The sequence below is a fragment of the Pezoporus occidentalis genome, unplaced genomic scaffold, assembly GCF_034315485.1.
Source record: "Pezoporus occidentalis ecotype Australia unplaced genomic scaffold, CSIRO_AGI_Poc_V1 ctg18, whole genome shotgun sequence".
Lineage (NCBI taxonomy): Eukaryota > Metazoa > Chordata > Aves > Psittaciformes > Psittacidae > Pezoporus > Pezoporus occidentalis.
Window position 1 is genome coordinate 3,644,550 of NW_026913640.1, and position 26,454 is coordinate 3,671,003.

The 26,454-nt window shown below is 41.0% G+C and overlaps 1 protein-coding gene across 1 annotated transcript in view; it reads right to left on the minus strand.

The window, feature by feature from the left end:
- The window catches only part of KL (klotho), a 45,538-nt gene extending 39,839 nt beyond the window's left edge, over positions 1-5,699 (minus strand). The window contains exon 1 of the mRNA XM_062615039.1: positions 4,860-5,699. Within this exon, the coding sequence (XP_062471023.1) occupies positions 4,860-5,645 (786 nt within the window). The 5' untranslated portion in view covers positions 5,646-5,699. The remainder of the gene's footprint in view (positions 1-4,859) is intronic.
- Positions 5,700-26,454: the final 20,755 nt, after the last annotated feature.

Here is a 26,454-nt window from a genome sequence, read left to right on the forward strand (position 1 = left end):
TCTTTATCCCAACCCACAAGTTTTCTCATTTTACTTTTTCAGTTCTCTCCCTCATTCCACAAGTGGCTGTGTGGGGCTTAGCTGCTGCCTGGGGTTAAACCACAACATAATTGCCTAAGATACTGCCAGAGTCTTATTCTGATTTAATTTCTACCAAGGCAAGAGAGATCAGAATTAGACCTTTTAGAAGGTGGGCATGTGATGAGTGAAGCAACTTCCTCTTACATCACAAAGTATTTCTTGCTCACATAAAACAACACTCAACAGAAAGAACTGCCTCTGCACTTTCAACCTGCTGACAGTTGTGCAATAGAGGTTTCAACTTGACCTATCATGTGGAAAGCTCTAAGAGCTCCTTGCTTTTGGTCAAAAACTGGTGAACTGTTTTAAACCAAAATATAAATTTCATTCTGAAAAAAAATGATGTTAGGCTTCATTTTCCTGGTCCAAACAATATCCTTAAGTACGGGCAGGAATTATACCTATCAACTACTTTAAGTACTGGAAACCTTCCATAGAAACAAGATGAAACAGAAAGTGAAAAGTTTGTCATATGAAGGAATGCATGGCACCTTGAGTCCTTCCACACACTTCACTTCAGATCCCCCAAAACTGCAACAAATACAGGATCTTTTCTGCTTGAGGGAAGACATTTAAGGGGAGAACCAAGAATGTCTCATACTTTTATGAGGTTTTACTAATGCAAAATGGAAGAGTATCAAGAGTATCAAGCTTTACACTCGTGTACCCAGCTAGACTTTCTGAGATGGAGGTCCACTCTTACTTTTCCATGAGAACACCTTATTCTCCATAGTCAAAAATTTTCTATAATTAAAAATCAAAGTAGTCTGTAAAGATCAAAACAGCTTTTTTCTTACAGCAGAATATTTGAGAACATTCCTTTTGCAAATGTGTGTGCAACAGGTAGAAACAGCAAGGGGAAGATTACACGTTCTATCTTTAAATAAACGTCCTTGAAATCCAAACTCCTCTGTTTACCCCATCTTTAAATGAAACTCAATTTTTTTTTTTCTTTTGATAATTAAAGCTTGAGAAAGGTACGCTACAGCTTTTAATTTCTAAACACTGTATAACCATTCATAGCTACTGGCACAGAAAGCTGAAGCATCAGATCTGAATTTGCTCTATGGTTTGACTCCACTTTGTCATCTCTGGCATTTGAAAGATACCTGATTCAAATGATCACTGATAAGAATAATCACTACTGCAATAAATTGTTTGCAAATATATACTACCCAACTGATACTCAAATCCAGAAACAACGAATTTCTTATTTGTTCATCTTTGAATTAAGTCTTAAGAAAGCAAGAATAGGAAAATATCCCAAGTACTATTTATTATTATTCCTTCTTTTTCCTAAAAATTGTGCATGTCTTCACAACCAGGATGAGCTGTGTTACCTTCAGGAAAATCCAAGTCACTCATTTGCATTGAGTGAAAGTTTGAAGGCTGTCTGAATTTTGAAAGAAACAATTCACACTGAGAAAAAACATTCTCCTATGCTGCAGTTACTGATACTTTATTAGGTTTAGCACTGAAGGTCAAGAAAAGAGTACTTACCTTTTGTTTTGGAAAGAGTTTTGGAATAGAAATCAGGCTGTTGCTACGTGACTGGTTTCCAGGCAGCAATTCCACTCACTTCTTCAGGGAAACTCTGTGTTCTTTTGTTTCTGCAAATGCTGTTTATATTGAGTAAATCCAAGTATGTTCAACTCAGACAACATACTGAGAGCCAGTAATGAAAATATGCATTTGCAAAAACTAGAACACAAAAAAATGACCTCTCAACTCTATCTGGAGAAAGAGATGCATCATACACGATATATTGCTGCCATTACATTTTCTGCCTGTTGCCCCGAGAGAATGCCAACTTTTATGAACTATGCTTGAGCCATTCAATTTATTTTGTGAATAAACACATAAGCGTCTTCCATTTCTTCCTATGTTTGAAGGACTTAGACATATCAAAAGTGACAAGTGTCAGTGGAAATACTATAAAAGGGTAAAGTTTTCACTGAATACTGATCAACACCCTTTAATAACAAACCAAGGATGCATCCATAACGTTTTTTCTTACAAGGGTTTCGTATGCTATTTTTATTTGCTCTGTTTTATAAGAAGTGTCTCTTACTCTGCCCATTTAGCATCTGTTAGGACTCACTTGTGGAAGTTTAGAAAAATGAAAGGCAATTAAAAAATTCAGCACAATAGCATGAAATCCATTCAAGCTAAATTTAAACATCATTATTCAGATCAAACTTCATTGCCCTGTTTTCACCAGCCTGAACTGAACAACCCAAATTTAATTAAACCCTTATTTGGTTATTTATCCAGATAATAAATAACTTGTTCAGAAAGACAGAGCCCCAAATCCACATTCATATCTGTTGAATTTAAAGAAGTTAAAGGAAATTATTTTGTCTTTTAATGTAATTAGCATCCAGTACAATAAACTAGTAGACATCAGATTTCACTAGCTATTAAGTTTTGCATTTATGATGGTCTTTGATTTGAATAAATGCAGAAAGAAGATGCTTAAAATTACATATTATAAATAAGGAAAAAACAGTCAGCAACCATGTGTATTAAGAGTTAGTCTGTTCATTTGCTAAGAACCAAACATTTATGAAAACCCACTATATCTTTTAAAAAAACAAACATGTTCTGCAAGCTCAATTAATTACCCTGAGAAAAAAAAACAAAACAGATGAGAGAGGAATGAATGCCACAGAGAAGGAAAAAGGATTAGGAAGCAACCTGGGACCAGACCTCTTGAGTAATGTCAGAGGTAAGCAGCAAAAGGCTAAGCAGCTGAAAGAGGGGGTTTTGTGGGGATAATACAACCACATCTTTTCTGGCAGGGCTGTGAGGACTGTATCTCCCAGCAGCACTGCCTGGCACGGCACACATGCTCCAGGTTATATGACGAAGAGGTACTACTGTACAGCCTTACGATCCAAATCAAAGGTGCTCCTGAGAGCAACTGACCCAACTCACCCACAAAACTATGCAACCCACAGACACATATTAAAGAACATTATTCAAGTTGCAAAGTCAGTCACTCAAGGATTACATAGAATTTAATTTGCAGGTGGTAAGGCAGAATAGCTTAATCTTTCATTACACAATTACATGCACTTTCTCTACAGATTATTAGGCTGTGTAGTCAAAGAAGCCACATATAGCATCCTACTTCATTGCTTGCACAAGTTGAAAGGTGCTGTATCAATAAGCAATGGGGATGTAAGAAGGAAAAGGAGGATTTCAATGTTAAAGCTGTTCACTTCTCTGTCCTGAAGTATTCGGCTCTCTCTGCATGTACTGAAGACTCCTATCTGGAGGAGCTGTTCTGGGAGCTCTTCTGCATAAATGGCACAACCGTTATTTTTGCTGAAGACGATTTGAAATTTTGGGAACTGATATGTAGAAGAGCGGAAAGTATAGTAAACGGGACCAATATTCTAAAAAGAGCACATGCCAGGAAAAGGGCATTAATAGTCAGTGGGCACTTAGGGTCTTAACTGCATCTGTGTTTTGGTTCCTCATTCATGAAAGGTGGAAAAAATGATACCTTGCTGCCTTACACTCTTGTGTACAAAGAAACATCTGTTAATTGTGAAAACCCGGACTGACAGTCACTAGGACAGAACTAAACACAAGGTTCTCTCACTAAAACCAAGTATTGGTAGACTTTAATTATACCTTTTATATGGTTTAGGCAAAGTCTATGCCTCAGTTGCTCACTTGTTAAACAGAAAAGTTCCTTCCTTCTCCATAGGACTTTTATGAGAACAAGCAGATGCTTGAGATTATGAGGGGCTCAGGCAGATACTATAGTCACATGGGATATACTCCAGGGTGAAACAGAGTCAGGTACACTCCACCATACTAAATGAAGAGTTTAAAGGTTTCAGGACCAGAAACTTGATCTGAAATTTTACCCACATTTTCCCCACTTATATTTTCTCTTATTTGTAGCACTAAACAGTGCACAAGTAATGCAGGAAAGTGGCAAAAAGTTGAGTAAGTCATGTGCTGAATGTTTTCCTGGTGTTCACCTCTAATGTACGATACTCATTAGGATGCAACTCCTGACAGTTAAGTGTATGTTGGGCAGATGCGCATTAGCAGAGTTCATAAATGTGGATTAAGGTACAACAAAGCATGCCTTAATGCCCACACTGCTGCAGTTAGGCTGAATCCTTTCTCCTGTCACTGGAAGAATTTGTACACACTTTTACTTAATTCTCCCTGAGAATCCAAAATGTTTGCTTACAGCACACATTACAATTACACCACATATAGACACACTGCATAAAGATTACATATAGTAAATTACTTATGCCACTTACTAGGCTAACTCAGGAACAGTCTTTTTACCCCAGAAGGGGTCATAGTCAAAACAAAAACCCATACTCTGTCTCAGGATGCCATTGCAGCCACCTTTACCACCCCCATTAACTCACAATGAGTTTTTATCAATACATGAGTTCTCTTCGCAGTCATATTAAACATTTGCACAGCAACCTTAGTAAGCCAGCACTGTCTGGCACTGCCAAATGCATCCACTCACCCACCCAGAACAGCATTCTCAAGGAATGAACACTTCTGCAGGATACAGAGAGAACTAACTCAGCGTGTTTCCACTAACTCAAAATAAACGCAGATAGAAAGTTCCTGTCTACCCTCTCTTTATCCTTTACCCCATAATCCAGCTGCTCGCACTCTGTCGGGCATGCCGTTTTGGTTTCCGCTCCAGCAGCCTCCGTACCCACCCCCTTGGCACGACCCAGAGGCGAAGGAGCTGCCAGGGCCCCTTCCCACTGCCCGCCATTTACCTGTAGCAGGTGGTGGGCTGCCCGGTAGCCGAGCCGCGGGCCTCCCCGCACACCGGGCGGCAGCTGCCCAGTGCCGTACCCATGCCAGGCCACCACGTAGGGGTTGTCCATGGTCAGCCAGTAGCGCACCTGCCCTCCGAAGTGCCGGAAGCAGAGCTCGGCGTAGTCACGGAACAGCTGGGGCAGAACAGGGCTTGCCCAGCCGCCGAAGGCGTCCTGCAGACCCTGCGGCAGGTCCCAGTGGTACAGGGTGACAACGGGCTCGATGCCCAGCTCCCGCAGGTGGCCCAGCAGCCGGCCGTAGTGGGCCAGCCCGGCGGGGTTGACAGGCGCTGTGCCGTTGGGCAGCAGCCGGGCCCAGGACAACGAGAAGCGGTAGTGCGAGACCCCGAGGCGCCGCAGCCCCTCTGCGTCGCGGTACAGGTTGTTGTAGCTGTCGCTGGCCACGTCGCCGCCCGCCGGCGTGGACGGGCGGTGGGCGAAGGTGTCCCAGATCGAAGCTCCTTTGCCGCCCTGGCGCCAGCCGCCCTCTGTCTGGTAGGCGGCGCTGCCCACCCCCCAGAGGAAGCCGTCGGGGAAGGTGTCGTGGAGGAAGAGCTGGTCCTGCGGGTAGGGCAGCCGGGCGAAGCGGGACCAGGTGCCCTCACCCTGCCCCGGCGCCGCGAGCAGCGGCCGCCCCAGCAACAGCAGCAGCACCGGCAGCAGAAGAACTGGCGCGGCGACGACCATGCTGCCGGCGGGGCTCCGCGACGGCGGCTCCCTCCTCCCAGCCCCCCGCCGTCCCATTTTATCTCACCTCGCCTCTTCCCCCACCCCCGCCCCGTGGGCACGGCCATTAATAATTACCTCGGAGCTGCCGTCTGCACCCTTCCCGACCGGCTTCCCTTGGGAGAGCTACCTCCGGGGGCGGGATCCGGGGGTGAGACGGGGCGGGCGGCGAGGAGAGGGCGGCAGCGGTGCGGGGGCTCCTCGGGGGAGAGGTGGACTCTGTCTCCCTTTCGGGGTCGCCTGTGTCACACAGACACAAGCACACACACACCCTTTAGGGTGGAGATCGCCGCCCGGGGGCAAAAGGGGCGAACCCCGCAGCCCTCCGCCCGTTCCGCCGGGTGCCCTCTCGTCGGCGGGACCCTCGCCGCTGCCCTGCGCCTTTCAGAAACGGCTTTTCTGAGGGGCCCACGGGTAGACCCGACGGCCGGAGCCATCCCCTCGGAGCAGCTGCGCGTTGCCTCTGTCCCGTCGGGGAGGCCCGACGCCGGCGGGCAGCGGCCCTAGCGGCAGATCCGAAGGAAGGGGGGGGGAGGCGATAAAAGACATTTTTATTGATAAAAATTTTAAGTTGGTGTTTGTTTTTTTTTTTCAATTAAAAGTATTTTTCCTTCTCCCAGAATTTCCTTCAGCTTACCTTGGCACAAGACATCTCATCTGCAGTCTCTCATGTAACAGTAATTAAAGATAAACTCATTATCCAAGTACACTCAAACCCCTCGCCTCTTAACCCCCTAGCCCAGTAGTTAATGGACTGCCACCTCGCAGTAATAACACCTGTCTTTTCTGGAGTAGGAGCTTGGTTGTTTGCCGTGTGCAAAACACGTTCCAATTGCAAATGCCTCACAGATCTTTATGGAGAGGCAAAAAGCCAAGCTAAGTTTGATTACTGAGTTATACTTCTTAACTGATTGCCTCTGTGTGATGCATGGACCTCTCTTTTAAAGGCAGGTTTCCGACTGCTGTGCTCATCTCCTGACCACAAAACAATTCAACCAGGAAAGTGAGATGAGAAATAGCTCAACACATTGCAAAAACCTGGTGTTCAGCTGCATGGGCTCTTGACAGAAGTTGGGACATCCCAACACACCTGCTAGACAGGCTTTTAAGGACAGGGAGATGTTCCCAGGAGATAAAGTTGTTTAACTGCAGAATGAAGGTATTTAGATAATTTCATTCTAATTTTAGAAAATAAATGCCCTCAGGGGAAAATTACAGGTAATCACAAACGATGATTTGATGGATTTAAATGCTAGCTGTGATATGCTGAAGGCTTCCTCTGGTGAGCATGCGGGGCTCTCACACCTCCCAGGTGCTGCACGCAGGGCAGCTGGTCTGTGCCTGGTTCTAGAACTTCCACCTTCCACCTTTTCTGCACTGATTCAGGGGAGGTTCTTTTGTACTGCTTTTAAAGAAGAGACCAAAGATACAGTGGACAGGATTGTGGTTAGCCTTCCATTGGTGGCAATTAATTAATTCCTGTGTTAGAGGGATGAAGCTCTGAACAGCCCAGGGGACCATCAGCACCCTTCCCTAAGGGATGAAGTTTGTGGAGTGGGAGCAGCGGGGTGGCAGGCCCAGAACCAAGGCTGGTCATTGGTTGTACAGTCTGATGAGTTGCTGAAATCTGATTACAGTCAAAATAAATGGTAACTTTAGCTTCAGCAACAGAGAAAACATGTTAGCATCACCTGGTACTTACTTGCAGAATCTGGACAACAGATTTTAAGTGCACAACAGTGTTGCTGCAGTTGGCCCAGTGCAAAGTGAAGAGCCAGGCTCCTGTTCAGTTACCGACCTGATTTCAGTGGAAGTGTAACGCCTTCACTGGAGCTCACTGCTAAAGTATTTTAAAAATTGAGATGTAGAGGCATGCTTCAGAACTACCTCAGCCTAAAACATGATATTAGTGATGCTAAGTCCACTGCTGACATTTAAGAATAAAACAAGACAAAACTATTATTTGCTATCTGAGGACACAAGAGATTTTTAAATATGTATTGATACTTCTCTTTTCATTTGTTAATTAACTAAAACCTAGATTGATTCTATTTATACTTAGGCAGCACCAATTCAGTTAAATAGGTACTTAACTGAAGCTCCTTCATTAGAAGCTCGTATCTTTCAAAGCCTCTCAACAGTTGAAGGAAAGAAATAGACTTAGTATTAGTCTAAGTCAGCCCAGTTATGATCTCTGGATCATCTCTGGATCAAATTCTGGAAATGGCTACCATCTCCATGTAACTGTCCGGGAAGCCTACAGTGACTGCGTGGAAGCAAGCAGCCCATTTTTGAGGGATGAAATATGTCCATAAATTGCTGGCACAAAGCTGTCCCTTCAGCTGTGTGTCCCTCAGATGAAAACAATTTTTTTTTACTGTAAATGACAGAAAATGAGCACTGTGACCTTCAGTTGCATGGGGTTTTTCTTAGAAGGGTTATTTTTGTGGTTTAGGATAACACAATAACCCACTGCTCAGCCCCCTTTTTTTTCTCTCCTAACAGACAGTCTAACAAACTCTGTGCAATATTAACCATGCAGAAAGGTCAGCCAAGCACTCGCAGACACCCAGGTCTCCCTCATTGCTCCTTGAGTTCAAAGCAGGGCTCCACTGCATCTGTGTTGCTGAGCAAGCACACTTCCAACTCTGCCCTGGGTCAGCAGATCAGGACTTACCTTTCAGTCTCTTTGTACTGATTACTGAATGTTCAGCTTTTGATAAGATGTATAATGGATACTGTGAGTGTCAGTATAATTTTCATTCAGGCTGGGATTTTCTTTGCTAGCTATGCAGTCAGTGCATGCAATCAAATTCGACAGTGTTCTGACTGAGTGTTTCTGTTTCTACCCCAGAGAGGCTGCATCTTCTGGGGTACCTAATTTTAGGTAAAGTAACTCTATTACTGCTTTAGATTCACTTAACAGCTTTCCCCGAGATCACACGATGTGCTGGCTTCAATGCAGCAAACCCTTGCCTCATTTTAAAATCTCTGCAGAAGAGCTAGCAGCTTTATACTGGTAGCATCTGTGCTCCTCACTGTGATAGAACAAGTGGTCTCAGTGCCTAAAACCCGATCTTCTGTTTTAATTCCCCTTCTCTGTTCACAAGGATATTTACAAATGTATACAGGCATAAAGTCAGTTGAAAATAGCCAAAAGTGATAGATTTTACTCTCTCAGCATTTCATTTCAAGACACGAAAGTACTCAGTACCAGCTGGGGACACTGCTTAAACATATCACCACCTGAATTAGACTGGGGTTTTTCTCTAGTGCTTCCATCACTGCATAACAGTACTGTATTTTATTATGTCTGTTAAATGCAAACTGCAAAGATGTCAAATTTTTCTTCTTCTTGCTGATGAAAAGCTGTTCCCAGAAAAGCTGTGCAATGGAGTTCTAGATTTACCCCCTTCATCCTTGCCAGAACCAGGCAAATCAGATCTTCCTCAATTTTCCCAAAGAAGATGCAGGTCCAATTTTCTTGAAAAAATTCAGCCTTCCATACCTATTCCTTCTTTCTCTCTTGATCACAGTAGCTATATGCATTCACTGTCCATTCAGAATGACTTTAAAGACAGCTAGTACATTACTATTGAAATTAGAAACATGGTGTTGTCAGGTCCAAGATATTCCTGCTGGTGTAATGAATTAGTGTGATGCTGAAGAATGCTTGGGAACGTGTCAAACCCTTGTCTATTGTAGTCATAAGTACCAAAATTCTCATCTCCACTTTTCTGTAGTTGGAAAGGGTAGTGGAGAACATGAAATGCCTTTTTTTTGTTGTTGTTTTTAATCCTGGGGACTCCGGATATCTCCTGTTCCAAGTGTGACAAATTTTTTTTATCCCATAAAGGGCCCTGAATTGTTCTCCTTTATTCTGTGGTAGGATCTAGTCTGGTGGGAAATTAGAAACCTAAACTCCATTTTCTTTTTACCCTTTTGTAACTGTGTCTCCAAGAAGTGGATAAATCCAGTTCCTCATAGGAAAAGTGGAATTCCAGATCCTTTGGCCCTTTTTACTTTGGAAGGTGACGGAGTAACCTCAAGGCAAACCTAGAAATTTATGTTTTATTTCCATGGGGCAGTCATGACAATCCCATTGTAACCTAGGAGGGGACATGGGGTATCTGGATGCTTCCTCGTATCTGGACGTCAAGAGGTTGCAGAGCCTTCCCAGTCCTGAGAACCCTCCTAAAGGGGAACTAGTAAACCTGTTTCAAACCCTGGGTCACGGAAGGTGATGGAGACAGGAAGAGAGCTGAAACACTATCTTGGAATATCGTTTCATTGGAAATGACATCTGAAAATGCTGCCTCTTGCTTCTGGGCACAAGCACCTCCCCATTATCTAGATGATGATGTAGGAGTTTGTAGATGGTCTCCCTGTCTTCAAAAGTGCTTTGTAAATTGGTAGAAAAGGGATGGACAAAGAAGGGAAAAGAAGTTGCCTCTCTACTGAGAAGGGCAATAGTGAAGAAGTAGGTACAGCCTTGCTCTTCCTCTCCTGGGCAGGGGACATAGGCTCAGCTGGCAAGAAGGGTCTAGAGCTGAGGGAGAAGATTCAGTGATGTGGAGAGAGGACAGGAGTGCTCTTTGCCAAGTGCAGCTCAGGAGCCACAGGCTTCAATTCTATTTTAGGCACGAGCTGAACCCTGGTTTCAGAGGCTGAAGAAATAGCCCTGTCTCCCCTAGTCCCTAGTCTGTTGAGCCTGTGTGAACAAGTGAAGGTGGATGTCCAAGGAAGTTACAGACCAAACAGGGAGTTGCCTAATGTGTTTGGGCACTTTTAGGGTAGAAAATCCTGGAAAACAGAGGGACTGAATCACTCACAGGTGTGAAATAGATCTAACAATCCAATATACTGGTCTGGATATACTGGATCTCAAGCCTAAGAGGTACATACCTGTGAAAATCCCAGTTTGTGGTCTCTGATGCAGCATAAAAAGGACAGAAACATAATTTCACTGTTCTCACTTCTATTTTACTTTCTATTTGTGGCACACTGTTATCATTTTGAAACCAATTTAGTTCAGTCTCCACAGGATGGCTCGAAAGCTTAAATCCTGTGGCTCAGTCTAGAGCTGACAGCGCTCTAGGGACATGTATGGTGGCTTTTCATATACAGTCATCCTATCTCTTCAGTTCAGGCACAGCTGAAGCATTTCCTTTTACTCTTCAAATTTCTACTATTTTAAAACCTCTGGCAAAATGCCACGTCGTCTATGAAAAGAGTGATCCACAGGGCTTTAAATGAAGAAATAAAAAGCACTGCTATTAAAAGACTAAAATGCAATGCTGAGTTTTATGTACATGAAAGTTGATTTTTTTATGCATTAAATTCAGTCAGGGAAGAATATCCTGCAAAATTACTTCTATCCTCATATCTTTAGATGAGAAATACTCCTGCTAAAATCATACAACAGGACAAGTTAGTGCTTGTTAAATCTGAATTTCAGTAAGCAGTTGAATGACACCTCAGTTCAGATACTTATTTCTTGTTGGTTTCAGCTCATGCCAATGTTGGTTTCCTTTCCTGCCAGGCAAAGACTGACTCACCAAGAAATAGAAATAGTTTAAAGAACTACTGTAGTGTGTTCATTCTTTTTAAGACTTTCTCCCTAGATTAATCTTCTGCAGTTAAGAGTTATATCATTTTAGAATTATTGGGCTGAAACTTTGTAAACTAGTCATTTAATCTATATTGCACTGCGCTAATGCATTACTAAATGTACAGGCAACACTGGCTGCAAACACATAAATGTTTTTCAGGGCTACAGGCATATGATGCTCTTTAATAAACACAATTATATTAGACTATATCAATTTTGACTGCATAGCAAAGACTCAGTTTGGTACCGAGTGAAGTGTGTAGTGCTGAAATGTGATTTACAGTCAACTGAGAAGTCATTTAGTCTTTTAGAGCTGCTTCATTCTCACATAAATGTACTTGCGAGCTATTCCCAGATACTCTAGCAAGGCTTTACTCCCATGTTTCCAAGACAAAATCTTTAGGAAGTCAAGGCATTTGTTACCAAAACAGTGAATATGCACGGTTTAAGGTCTGCCTCGTCAAATGTGGTTGAAGAGTTGAACTAGATTAGACCGAGATAGAGTATGTTGCAACAGTCCAGTTGTGAAAAGACTTGAAAAGACATAATTAATGTAAGGCCTTGCTTTATCCACATCTGAAATCACAGAAGGTTTAATATTTTGAGCAGTAAGGTGCCAATTTCTTTCTTAGGGTGAAATTAGAGACAGGAAAATATTTGTTGACAGTGTCAGGATCTCAATAGTTCTTCCTGAATAGGAACCAGACTGTTACATGTTTCAGGTTTCTTGTCCTCCTTAAGTGATGGCCTTACAGCCTCCTCTTTAGACCAAAACAGCAGGGGAGAATAAGAAAGTCATATGTGCTCCCGCTGACTTCAGTTCCCTGAGATTAAGTGTTTATGAGACTATTTTAGATTTTCTCAAGGTCAGCGATTATATTTCCACCAGCAGCTCTGATTCACCCCTACAGTGTCATAGCTGCTGCAACTTGAAGAAGGATGAGGAATATAATAAGAAAGGAAGATTAATGCAGCATTTATAATGCAGGTATCTGAATGTACGTGTAACAGAAAAGCCGCAGTGATTAAGCAACATATGCTGGCACATCTATGTTTTAGATCTCTTCATCCAGCAGGTAACTTCAGAAAATAGTATTTGTGGGATTCTCAAAAAAAACTATGTTTGATATGCCTGCTCAGTGCCTGTGGGGAAAGTCCCAAACTGTGTCTGAAGGAGGTATTAATTAAGCTTTGCTATATGTACTCTTTGTCTAAATGTAGGAAAGTTAATCAGACTAATTCTCTAAAATTTCCAGGCCTGTGGGAAGGTTATTGACAGCTTAGTACAAGCATCTAAAGTAAGCATCTTCCAAGTGTAAATCCTTGATTTGCAGTGCTCTTTTACATGTGCCCAGAATGTCACCAATGCAACAATTCAGTTTGAAAAAAACACCTTGGAGTCTGTGCAACTACATTCAAATTCATTCACTGCTGGCAGAATGTACCCCCCTGACCAGTGTGGTGCCTGTATTATTCATCTAAAGCAATTTTTTTTTAATTGTAAAAAACCTTCTTTGTAGCAAAAAATCTTTCATATGTATACAGTGAGACAGTCCCACCCATAGAGAAAGAAGCAGACCACTGGCATTATGGAAGATGCTTCATAGGAGACAACAATAAGTGAATTTTAAATCTATTAGGTAAAAAAAAATAAATGTGCTTGAGTTAAGCATCATCAAGCAATTCCTGCTTTTGGCTGAAACATTGCAAGGACTCTTTGCAGAGGAAGTGGGAGAGGAACGATATTTACCAGACCAGTTTCTGTTAGGTACCAAGGAGTAACTATTGAATTGGGTCATGCTGTCAGAGCAAGTGTTCATCCAGACAATTTATGGCCACAAAGGCTGATATGGCACTTTTCTGCCTGAAGTCTGTAGCTTGGTCATAGATACCAAGAAAAGTTAATTTGTCATTTTTTTAAATTAACTTTGCATTTAAATTCCTGTAGGCCAGCTTTCAGCTTACAAACAGATGTTCCTTGCAAGGAATGCATCTGTGTCCATTTCTCTTTATTATTTCTATCTTTAATTCATTGCTGTTTTTAACTTAAAAAGCTGAAAATTTTGAGGAAGATGATCTACTAAATACACCCACTTATTTTTCATGCTTTTTTTTCATTGACTCCTGAGAGTCTCCCTTCTGTATTCAGTGGCTTTTCTGGATGTTCCTTACAGTGGATGTAAGGGCAAAGTATCAATGCCTGCAGTGTGCAAGACTTTTCTTAGCATGTTTGCTATTACTATTTCAGCAAGCCAGCAGCAGTTTCCAGAGGATCACAAATGAAAGCAGGAAAAGGGTGATTTTTCAAAGCGTGTCAGGTATCTCCATAAAAAGCTCAACAAAATTTCACACTGTGGGGAAAAGCCTTTCCAAGGTTAAGGGCATCCTCCAGACCCTCCATCTCACAGCTGTCGGTGCAGTCAGCGCTGTAAGACCTCAAGGTTGGTGAATCCAGTCTCCAGAGAGTTCAGCACTGCTCTTGTCTAAAAAATGCTGACAGGCTTGGCTTGGTGGCAAAGGCTCTGCCTGGTTTACTGTCTTCCAGCCATGCCCCTTACACACTCATGACCTAACTGGCCAAGCGTTTCATGTTTGCCTGTAACAAGGTGTTGACAAGACCCTCTGTAGCCTCCCTGGGGCTAATACAAAGTGCTTTGATTTCTAACTCCTCTTTTACAGCAGTCAAAACAGGTCAGGTATCTCATTTCACACATATCATTGCTCAGCTGCTTCCTGCCCTGTTCTCCTCCCTCACAGAAGTCACAGGACATACCATATTTAACACAATCAATTCTTCCACCCATTTATTGAAAAGTCATCACATTCACAGAAGCATCTTACACATGCTTTTACATTATTGCTCCAGCTTATGTTAAGGATTTCCATTTTTGTTCTCAATTCGCTATCCAGGCTTACTTTGGCCAGTGTTATATTGGACCCCTTTATGAGCAGTACTGAACAGTGTTGAAGAGTAGCTTTCCTAAACCACAAGTGCCAGCTAAATACCTATGAGCAGATGGCTATTCCTTGAAGAAAAGGGAGGAAGAGTTTTTCTTGTGAAACATATGTCACCTGGAAGGAATGTCTTTTGTCAGCTTCACCTGCACCATGAAATAATAAAGCTGAGTAAAAAGACTGAAGCCTTTTACTAAAGTCTCTTTCACATATATTATGGAACGGTAATATTGGTAGAAGTTCTACTACGGGTATAGGTAAAAAAATACATTGACTGTGGCTTAGCTTATGCCTCTTCCAAAATGGGACTCATCTTCACCAACAGAAATGCTCTTGTGCTTCTTTAACTGGGGAATTGGATCCATGAGAATGTCTCTGGATGGTAGCAAGTGCCAGCTGGTCTGCAGTGACAGTCCAAACAGGTATTTTTGGTACATGACAGATGTTAGCCCTTAAATGAAAGGTCTCCTCTCCTCACCTACCACCTGCTCCCAAAACAGCTGCTTGACCCCACTAGTCTCAGTACTGGAGAGGAACAAGGGAGGCTACACATAAGGGTGAGTGGAGCAAATTCCAAACCCCAAACTCTGGGGCTAGCGCTGGACAGGGAGAAGGCCAGGAAGAAGATGTTCAATTGTACAGCTGCAGTAGAACTTTCCCCCTCAATAGGCAACTTTTCTGCTTCAGCAGCACAACATGCTTCTTTCAGTCATAAGCAACAAAAAATGTTACTAATGTGACATCAATTCTCTCCTTTCTTACATGCACCCTTTTTCCAGTAACCCCTCCACAGATGCACATAAACATGGAGGGGGGAGGGAGGGGGACGGGGGGACGACAACCAAAAGCAGACAACAAACTTATGGAGAAAAAAAATAAAAATGAGAATAAATGTGATTTACAAACTTGATAAAAGAGGTGAAATTCTCTTTCCTGAGACTGAAACGTTAAAAAAAAAACTTTTTTTTTTTTTTGTGAAAGTTTTTAGTTTCTATTCCTGTTTGGAACTGGGAATGGGAAATGCTTTGGTCACCTGCATAACCGCTGTTTGAATAATGTAATCCAGCAGCCTATAGGAAATGAAACAAGGATAATCCTGCCAGATCTACTGTGTCCTAAAGTAACATACAGGTCCAACTGTACTGGTAAATAAAAGAGAGCTGTGATGTGCGTGTGCACTCATCCCCCAATCACCCAGCTGTTTATTACCATTCTCTAGTTCTCCTTTTGGATGACTTTTTGAAAGACAAACTTGCTACAGAGGGGAGCAGCCATAACCACTGTGATGGTGCCAGATGGTGCTACTTAGCCCTAGGTGCGGGAATCTGTGTCTTTTATTCTCTTCTCTTCAGCAGCCTGAAAGTGGCTAAAAATGCCCTTTCTGTTTAGTACCAGACTATTTTTTTTGAGCTACACATGCACCAACAACCAGTAAAACATCTCCATAACTCATCTAGCCTTCCTGATTGGTGTTTGATGAGGTGTTACTCCACCAGCTCCTATTCAAAGGACACATCTGCCCATGCTCAGCATGCTGGGCAGATTTCTGAAAATGGATTTAAACATCTGTGTAAGTCCTTACAAACTTTTCTTTCCAGACTTTAACCTGATGTTACACTTTGTATTACCAGATAAAGCAGCTGAAGTTGTGCCAGGGTAGGTTTAGATTGGCTATTAGGAAAAATTTCTTCACTGAAAGGGTTGTCAAGCACTCAAACAGGCTGCCAGTGAAGTGGTTGAGTCACCTGGAGGTATTTAAAAGGTGTGTAGATGTGGTGCTTAGGAACGTGGTTTAGTGGTGGATTTAGCAGTGCTAGGTGAATGGTTAGGCTTGATGATTTTAAGGGTCTTTTCCAACATAAATGATTCTGTGATCATGCTGCCTCCTATGGGGTAACACCACGCACACAGTTACTGCTGTGATGTAAACCTCTTTACCCTTCTTTGCTTCCCTCCAAGATACTTTGCATGATGCTGACCTGCACACAGGAACCAAACTTCCCAACTCCCTGTTTCTCAGCATCAGAAACACCAAGGATGAAAATCCCAGCTGCTTGTTGACAGGAGGAATAGGATTGGTCCCTGTGAGGGCCAGGAGAATCATGGTCCCTGGAACTTCAAGTGAAGGAAGATGGAAAAAAGTTCTTGTCAGGCCAGCTGGATAACTGCACATTGATGATGCAGTAAAAATGTTGGCTAGTGAGCTCACCTATGATTCACATATGCTAAGAGAAGAACAGAAATATTGTCAACATATATTATACACATGGTCTAAAAGAATAGTGTAGTTACCATGTCTCAGACAAGTTTACAAACATTACTAACCCTCTCACTTCTGAGAAAGCTACATGACCATCAACAAGATAGGGAAGAAATTCAGTGTGTACACACATGCATGACATATTTCTAAGCATTAGTGATAAAACTGGTGCTAAGTGGTCATAAATAGAGATTACCTTTATACAGCAGAGCAGTGCTTTTTTTTCTCCCATGCTTAGATTTGCAAAGTTTACCTACAGATTCTCTCACACCCAAAACTTGGCAGTACTTTGGTTGCTAGCATACTGTCTGCCATACTTGCTAATACTACTTAATTGCTTCTTTAAAATCCCCAATCCATAATCATCTTGACTTTTACCTAGAGTGAAAGTCCTCTGGGGGAGGAAGGGAAAGTGAAGACATCATCAGTGTAAATGTGAAGCTTTGGAAAGGGATTAAAGGCACTACAATAATGCAAGTTGTTGTGGTGGTTGTCAGAAGCTTCCAACAGAGGTTTGCCTCCAGAGCTCAAGACCCTAATGATGCTACAGAAAGGATCTCATTAAATATCCAAGCTCAGAAGATTACTTTAAAAACCAGTTCAGCTGCATGAGGTGCAACTTTCTTTAAATGACTGCTGAAAATTTTTGGAGCTTAGCTTTTCTTGCTGCTAAGTATATATTAAACCCCAAGCTATTATTAGGGTGATTTTATCTTAGTGAGTGTGTCATCCAAATGGTATTTTATAGGATAGGTTGGGAATTTTCCAACAGAAAGTATTTTTGGTCAGAATATGCAGCTTTATCAAACCCACAGCTTTTTTATGGAAATGTACATACCAGCTTTGATACAGATGGAGTTTTCATGTAAAAAAATCAAAGAGCTAAAGAAGACTAATTCATAACAGCCTTCTGGCTTGGCTTGCTTATCTGGCTGTGGGAAATGAAGACTGCGATTTCAGGGTGTGCATGATTTTGTCTGAAGACTTGGAAGATCTGTTTTTGTTTTTTATCTATATAAAAAAAGAGAGAGAAAATGAGGCATGCTCTGCAACCCAATGGTCATAACTCACATGTTCTGTGAAGTTGACAAAGAGATGCGATGTGATGAGAGCACCAACATACAGGAAAAGAAACCAAAGTTCATGTGTCTGGTTGGAATACGGCAGAGCAGGTTCAAACACTGATGTTCCTTTTCCTATCTGATAGACGATTGCATCTTGTAGTCACCAGACAAGACAGACACAGGATGGATGGAAAAAACACTTGGCAGCAGATACCCTCAGACCATTGTGTTCCAAAGATACAGAGGACTATGAATGGGGAAGGGACACAAGAAAGAAAAACTATTTAATCTTTCCAAGGTAGTGACTGTCCATGAAAGCACAGACACATTCTAGAGAAACACCATGTGAACTGTAAGAATATGAGGCTTTTCCCTGCACATATTTTATCTCTTGACAGGAGTGCAGCCATTTCAGATTTTCTCCAGGTAGTCAAAATTGCTAAGTAAGGAGCACATCGCAATAAAAGAACATGCGGTAGCAAGATAATAAATGTGATTTGCTTAACAACTGTGTTATCTCCTACAAACAGACACAGGAGCAGATAGCACAATCTAAGTATCAATGTGCCTTACACAAAGGCTATAATAATCTGTAAGTCACACTTTCTGAATTATCACATATCCGTTCGCAATATAACTACCCTCCTTGAAAATACATGTAGCCAGTCGGAAATTAAATGTGAAATTTGTCACAAAACGTTTATTGCAAAAATAAAGCCTCACACCTGCTGGAGAAGGATTACCCTTGCTTTCCTTCAGTGCTGGAAAAATACCTTTTGTAATTGTACTGCCATAATGAAACACTTGTTAAGTTTATTCTTCACTCCCCATTACAAACTGTTATGACAGATACGACTTTTGTACTTTGCGTTGTGGGAACACCAGACCTTCACATTAATGTCTTCATACTAATGCTAGCTGAAAGCCCTTCCCTACTGCAGTACTTAAAATTCTTTTGTCTGCTGGTTTCTGTCTGATTAAGGTAGAAGGTTCAGGGTTAATTCCAAAGCAAAGGAAGAATACTTTTCAAATATTTCCTATCCAGCTTTCCTTTTCATACACATGAAAGTTGTTCTCAGGCATACTGTGTTCTTTGTACCAGGTATAGTTATAGATAATACTGTTCTTTTTTTCTTTCTTTTTTTTTTTTGGTAATATTTTATATTAAAAATCCAATTACAAATGTCTTTGAGTAGATTAAAATTATTACTTTATAGTCAATCACTTATCATGGGGCTTGGTAGGTTGCTTTGAAAAGACTGCTGTCTTCCAAAGCACAATATACTGATTTTCTGTAGCCATGTAATATATTTATAATATTCATTAATAGTTACTTAGCCTCTTACAAATTTATTTTTATTCTTTATACTAAACATATTAGTGTAAAGAATAACATTTTTCTACTCTTCACCATCCCCCTTCATCAGCGAGCCATCAGTCTTTTGATTGTTTTCTAACTGGTACATCTTCTTTATGAATTTCCAATTCTGACTGAATGAAATGCACCCCTGCACCTAGGGAGCAATCTCCACACAGATTATGGATTATTTAATTCTCACTTGCATACTCTTTAAAAGAAGGAGTTAAATGATACACAAATCTAGCTCTGAGCCTTGGTCCACAAATGTACTTCACACAAGAGTCTAGTAAACTCACCAAACAATTAAAGTAGGAGTGACAGAAGATCATGGTAGGTAAGGGCAGTTGTTTTTTAGCTACTGGAACTGGTGTTGTTTTTCAAAGCCACTCATGCTTTGCCTTAAGTCTGTGGGGTGTACATAACCTCTTAGGTGACAGCCAGTTGAAACTGGGATTTCATCTCCAATGTCATTTACTCAGTGGGATGAACTGGACCCAAATCTTGAGCTCAGCTCACCTGCAGGTTCTGTACAGGTGGCCCATGATGCCCTACTCAATGTAGTAGCATGGGATGTTCCCAGCTGGAGCTTCCCTCTAGAGACACTTCTGTTCCTCAACTGAGCAATGACTGCAACAGTAGCACAAGCACATGTGACTGTTTTAATTAGGGGAATGTGGATACCAAGTTCATTTCTACACGGGGATTAATCACCACTGATTAAAGTCCCTATTTTAAAAGGAAAAGATTTTCTCTTCTTAGAGGGCATCTGAATGCTATATTCTCTGAGCTCCAAAGCAATAGTTCACCAAATGGAAAGAGTTCGGCTTATATATGGTCTCATTTGTATGCAGTGTGCCCTGTCTTGTAAGAATATATTTGACTTGCTTCTTTCCTTTGCTAATATGTTTTACTCACATGATATTAGAAATTATGGCTCAAAAAAATGTTGGGGATTTTGTACTTCAGTCTTCAGTGTGGATATACTGAGAAATATATTCCTGAAATTTCTCCTTTCATCCTTCAAAAATTGTTTGGGTTTTGGTTTTTTTTTTTATGTCAGCATGTCTGAAAGAGTCATGTAACTACCACTGAATGGCACAGTCTGGGAAACTATATTCTTCAGATGCAATAAAAGTTACTGTATTTTATTTCCTATTTTCTGCAGAGGAAATGACTTTTAAAAGCCTCCTATGATTTTGCAAGAAATAAAAAAAGAGAAGATAAATTGGTTCTTGCAAATTGTACATTTCTACTGGATTCATTTTAAAGAAAATGTGCCAGTTTCAGAAAAGGTGAAATAGGTTGGGTTTTATTTTAATTGCAGCATTCTCCTTTAATTAAATCAGATATTTTATAGCACACTGACTTTGTACATATGGGTGCTCAATAGGATGCTTATTATTGTTCTCCCTTTTAAAGGTACATATAAACAGAAACACGTACTGCATTTCACTAGATCTATTGCAATTTTTTTTAAAGTAGAGGCAGATTTTAGTTCAGTCATGATAAAGAGCTTGATTTTGCTTCCACATGACTGTGTAAAACTCTGATACAGCTGTAAGAAATTAGAGAAATTCTGAAACTTTTAGTTTGGTTAACTCTACAACCCATTATTGATAACAACAATAAAAAAATTCTTATGTGCTGGAACTAGCCCTAAAGAGATAATATTATTATTAAATATCCTGAGTACACTGAAAACCATTTTTGATGAACTAGTACTTTCTAGAAACATGCTTTGTAATTCACAGCTATTGCTATTCTTTCAAAATTCTACTCAAATATATTTTAGAAGATATTTTATCTGCACTGTTGACTACCCTCTTGTCTCTGATAATTATTGGCACTGTATGAAAAGGAAGAGATTGTTTAGCTTGGATATGTGGTAACTCCTCAAAGTCTAGGCTCTGTCTGTGTAGTATGTATCACCTTTATGAGAATCTATAAAGCTTTCCTTTTTCATTTCATGAACTGTAGAGATAAAGTCATCCTGTAATACAAAATAGGTATTATATCCCCTGAAAAGAGCTGTTTGGAAACCTTGAAAAAGAAAGCTCTCCCTCTCCCTGTGCTTCCATTTACTGGGGTTGTAAGGGGTAGATTTTCAAGGTATTGCTCTCAATCTGTATTTGAAGAATTAATCAACAGCTTTAGATGGATTCCATTTTCTTTGAATTATCAAGGAGAAAGTGTTTAAGGCCAGCTGTCAAATTCATTTTTCTTTCACTCAAGCTGGATAAAGAGAGCTTGTGATTTTCTTGCTGGCCTTGCACAAAAGTGCATCTGCATATGAAAACACTGAGGTTTTGGAAGAGTTAGTTAGACTGTTTTGTGGATACTATGAAATGCAACTGGCATTTAGAGTGTTATTAAATTTTTATCTTACCAATCTGCTGTTGCACGAGTTCTCCTAAGGCTATTTAAGGTCAAACCCCAGAAGAAAATGTCTCAGTATTATCATGTGTTCATCTTTTTCAGCACTGCTGATGCATTATAAAAGACAATGTATGCCATGCAATTTCTTTTCAGGCTGGCATATTATTTTCCTTCTTTATAAGAAAATAGGGGCTCATGTGGCAGAGTTGTGCAATCATTTTCATGTTTTCCACAACTTCCCACCTTCTGGCCAGTAAAGACATACTGACACTGTTCCTGTTCTCCCTTTAACAACTCAGGTCTCCGGCTGTTGTTTCCCAGCCACATGTCTCAGTTCTCAACACCATGTAATTCATCCAGTACCAATCAGAGGATGGTTGAAGTAGAGCTGGGAAAGCTTCTGAAGGCATATGCACTCCCAGAAGCTCACCCTCTTGCTGAAAGGTAGGTTCACCTTTTTTATAAGCTGGATTCTTAACATCAGTTTATCTAACTTATTTTTTAAATATAATTTTTAGTATGATTCCAGTAATAGAGACTCCACAACTTCCTGCCCAATGCTACCTACCAGTGCTCGCTGTCCTTATCTTTACGATATATATTAAGAGCTAATGCACTTAAATCCTTTGATTCTGTTTAATTCCATTAATTTTGTATTATCTTTTCAGTTTTCTTGTGTCTTGATTTAAAAACTAAAAATCCCTGAATCTTTTTTTCAATTACAAAGTCAGGAACTGCTTTATGCCAGCTCAGTCCTCTAAAGTGCCAAGTGGAGCAGGGGGGGCTATTTTAACCAGCCTATATTTAGGACTCCTATTTATACGTCTCCATAGGATGTTTGCCTTTTTTGCACAATGCTGATTCATGTTCTTCTTGTCATCCCCTGTGATTCTCAGATTGCATTCTGCGGAGCCGCTGCCAAATCAGGCATCCCCCTTCCTGTATTTGTTCCCAGTCAGATATGCCTTCCTCTGAGCTGAATTGGTGGAGATGGGAAAGGTCTGATGATTTTCACACATTTGTCTGGATCGCTCTGAAGCCTACACCGGTTCACTGGCATCCTGGCAACGTGTCCAAGCTTGGTATCATCTGCAAAATGAAAAATGTGGTCTCCTCTCAATTATACCATTGATTAGAGAGTCAGTTGCTGGGCAAACCTTTTGCAGAACAGCTTCCTTTGCCTTTGGTAGGGAACAACTGATAATGGCTTTGTGAATAAAATTTTCCAAAACCTTTTCACTCACTTCACAGACATTTCATCTAGACCACTGTCATGGTTTAAGCCCAGCCGGCAACTGAGTACTACACAGCCACTTGCTCACGCTCCATACTCCCCAGTGGGATGGGGAGGAGAATCAGAAACAATGCAAAAACCTGCGAGCTGAGAAAAGAACAGTTTAATAATTGAAATAAAAGACGATGATGATGATAATAATAACAACAATAACAGGAAAGAAAGAGAGAGAGAGGAAGGAATAAACCCCACAGCCCAAGAAGAAAAACACAACTGATGTACAATACAATTGCTCACCACCCATGGACCGATACCCCACCCAACCCAAGCAGCAATGTGGGCCTTTTGGGTAACTCCCCCCCAGTTTATATACTGGGCATGACTTGCTGTGGTATGGAATACCCCTTTGGCTAGTTTGGGTCAGATGTTCTGTCTCTGCTTCCTCCTGGCTTCCTGTGCCCCTCCTCACTGGCAGAGCATGAGAGAGTGCAAAGTCCTTGATCAGGGTAAGTGCTACTGAGCAACAACTAAAACATCAGTGTGTTATCAGCATTGTTCTCATACTAAATCCAAACCACAGCACTGCACCAGCTACTAGGAAGAAAAATAACTCTATCCCACCCAAAACCAGGACAACCATGTTTCCCTTCTTTGCTTGAAGGAATGTAAGGCTGAGTCAAATATTCACTAAGCACAAAATACACAATAAATACTACTTCTCCTTTGCATAAAAGGGTTGTTGCACTACCTCCAAATATGAGTTGGCTTCTCTTCCAGTTTTGAGCAGCCAGCAGATCTCTGTGCTGAGAAAGGCAAATGTAAGTAAACTGAGTAAATCTTTCTTTCAATCAATATATTGCCCCAACACCTAAGTAAAGAGTAATTTTGTTAAGACTGTGCAAAGACTATGACGACTATCTGCTACACTCATTGAAAGGTAAGCAGTCATTCCAGATTGCTTACTATAGAGAAATATGGGGGAACACAGTGCATAAACTGCTGGGGATCTGACACTTACCAGGAGGCTGGGCTGGTGGGGTGTATTTCACACTAAAAAATACCATACTGAATAACTGTGCCCAGCTGATAGGTGATAGCTGCTGCAAGTGATAATAACAGGTCATGTTACAGCACCATGACACCTGAGAACACTTAAGGAGGTGAAAGTCCAGTGGGCTTAGCTACAACAGTGTCCAGGAAACCTCCCAGCTGGTGGGAGCTCCCAGCTGTATTCAACATTGCCACAGCTGCTCCTGGAATACGCAGCTCTGGAATGGTGTGTGCACTCCAAGAAAGAAGCTGACTAATTGCAAAAAGTTTGAGAAAATTAAAATGAATGAGAAGACAAGAAAATTGAGTGAAAAAGTCAAGCATCTGAAAATGCTAGCTGAAAGAAAAGAGTGGTTGTAAGGTGGTTGTAAGGTGGCTGGATCACAGGCTTAAGTACCTGCACAGACAACAGCAATGCAGCAGAGGGAATCTTGGAAAGAAAAAGGTTCTTGGTACTGGAAGCTGAACTAGACAACTTCACTTAATAAATAATGGAATTTTTATCCATTGAAAACCTGTTTGTGCTCAGTTCTCCGTTAGTGGATATTCTGAAATACAGACTAGTTGGTTTTTTTTTTCTACAAGTTGAGCTGTAGTTCAGAAGTCCCATAGTTCCTGCTAACTTAGATAAAATTACCAAGAACATCTCTTTGCCCTATGGCTTGTGTGGTTCATGTCCTGACTTCAATTCTGTTCATACACAAACAGATCAAATGTTACTCACACGGCTCTGTGTGTGTAGTAATTTCTGCAGAGATTTTCTCTAACATGTAAGAGAATAGTTTGAATAGGAGATCATATTTATGGGGGACTCCTGGTACCCTATTATTAAAGAATTTCTTTTGCAATGTCTAATCTAAATCCCCCCTCTGCCAGTTTAAAGCCATTCCCCCTTGTGCTATTACTTCATTCCCTTGTAAAAAGTCCCTCTCCAAATCTTAAGAATGCTTTATTAATAGCAACATTGGAAAGTGGCACTGTCAAAGGAAGATAAGCTTAGTGGCCAGTATCTAAGAAGCTTTTTAATAAGAAATACTAAGGAGTTTCTAAACAGCTTTGTATTGAATTTTCAGGAGAAAGGATGAGACTAACATTGAGATATTTCTTTGTTGAAACTGTTCCATTTTGATAAAACAGATTTCTATTTGCCAAAGCAGTAACTGTAGTTACACTGTAGTGTAGGTGCTCCATCTTCCACATACAACCTACCTATCACCTCTCCCTGTGACCCAGTATATAAGATACATACTCAAGAGGAGGGATATATGAGTTCCAAATCTTGCTTCAGCAGCTGTGAGTGCCAGTTATAGCCTATGGGACACCTCCTACAAGATGAGAGCAGCCTGCCTGGGATACGTAATAGCATTATGGTGGAGCTGTTCTTGTGGCAGGGGAATAGTGAGGGAGATGCTTTTAAATACTGAAGAGCTTTGAAGGTAGGCTGCTTATGGTTTTTTTTTCATTAGACTCAGCCATTGAAGCATTGCAAAGGCACACGTCCCCTCCAGTGATGTTGTGAATTGATGGCCTCATTACTTTGATTTTGTTACACATAATCCATTCTGTTCAGTGACAAAAAAATAAAAGGTGGGTTTTTTTTCTAATTGATAGAACTAGTGATTATTCTTCACTTTTTTTTTGGCCCTGAACCAGCAAATAGGTTGATTTATGTAGTTCTGCCATTGCAACTCTCAAGGTTACACAGAGTTGAGAATTGCTTGAGAAGTTTATGCTGAAGCACAACTTTTCAACCCCAGTGCCAGAAAGCAGGCCTCATTTCAGGAAGCTCTAACAGTCAGGGACCATCTTTGCATTCTTTGTGTTACATGACTGGGACCCAAGACCTCATTTACTCCATGCAAAAATGTTAACCAGTTGAACTGCCTGCAGAAAATTGACTTTTGCCATCTTCAGACTACCTTACCTTTTCCTCACTCTTATCTCCCCTACCATTTTTGCAGCTTTACTCTGAACGTGTGGGAGAGGATGCATTTTAAACTGTGAGCAGGCATGTAAGCTGCACAGAGCATAAGGCCTGGGAAGGAGTCTATCTCCCATCTTCTCCCAAGAAGCAAAGGCCTAACTGCTGTCCTCCGGTTCATGAGGCATTCTCCCTCTCCACCTACCAAAGCTAAAATTGAGGTGACAGACAAAACTCCCATCCCCTCCTTTCCTTACCTGCCTGTACAAAAGGTGAGTGTGTGAAAATGAAAGCTGTGTTGGGCTGACCAGAAGCTGACATGCAGACAGGTCTCTTTTTGAAGAAGGGAGCCACATTCCACGGCTAAGACAAGCTAGAAAGCTTGTCTTTCCACAGTGTCTTTCCTCAGCAACTTGGCAAATTGTAGTAAGGGACAGGAAGGAGATCAGCCTGTGTTGTATAACCATCTCTCCGTAATATTAAATATATCCATTTTATCAGGCTATGGCCATGATATTTTTCTTATCCTTTCAAAATATTGAGCGAATTCATGAACAACTTTCAATAACCCATTTATATTCATTTTCTTTTTCTAAAATAAACTTGTCTAGGAAAAATAATGAATATGACATTCATTACAATAGAAATCTTTGGATAACATATTCTGTCTGACACATTTCTTCACACCCAAACAGTATGATAAGATAAATTCTATTTTCAAGCAGCTGAAAGGTTTTACATTCCCATTAATTTTAATAGCTAAGCTACAGCAAGAAGCATTTCCTGTAAGCTCTTTTAGTTTTATTTGGATGTACAATAGGGAAACTTACTGGTGATTAAAATGACGTTTGTGCATTTTTTAAGAGTTTTTCCATTATGTTTTGCAGTTTTGCTTTTTTCCCTAATGCATCAAAGCATAAAAACCCCCACCGCTGCGACAAATAATAGCAAAGGAGTAGTGTTTGCAGACAAATTTGATTCCAGACTAATTAATGC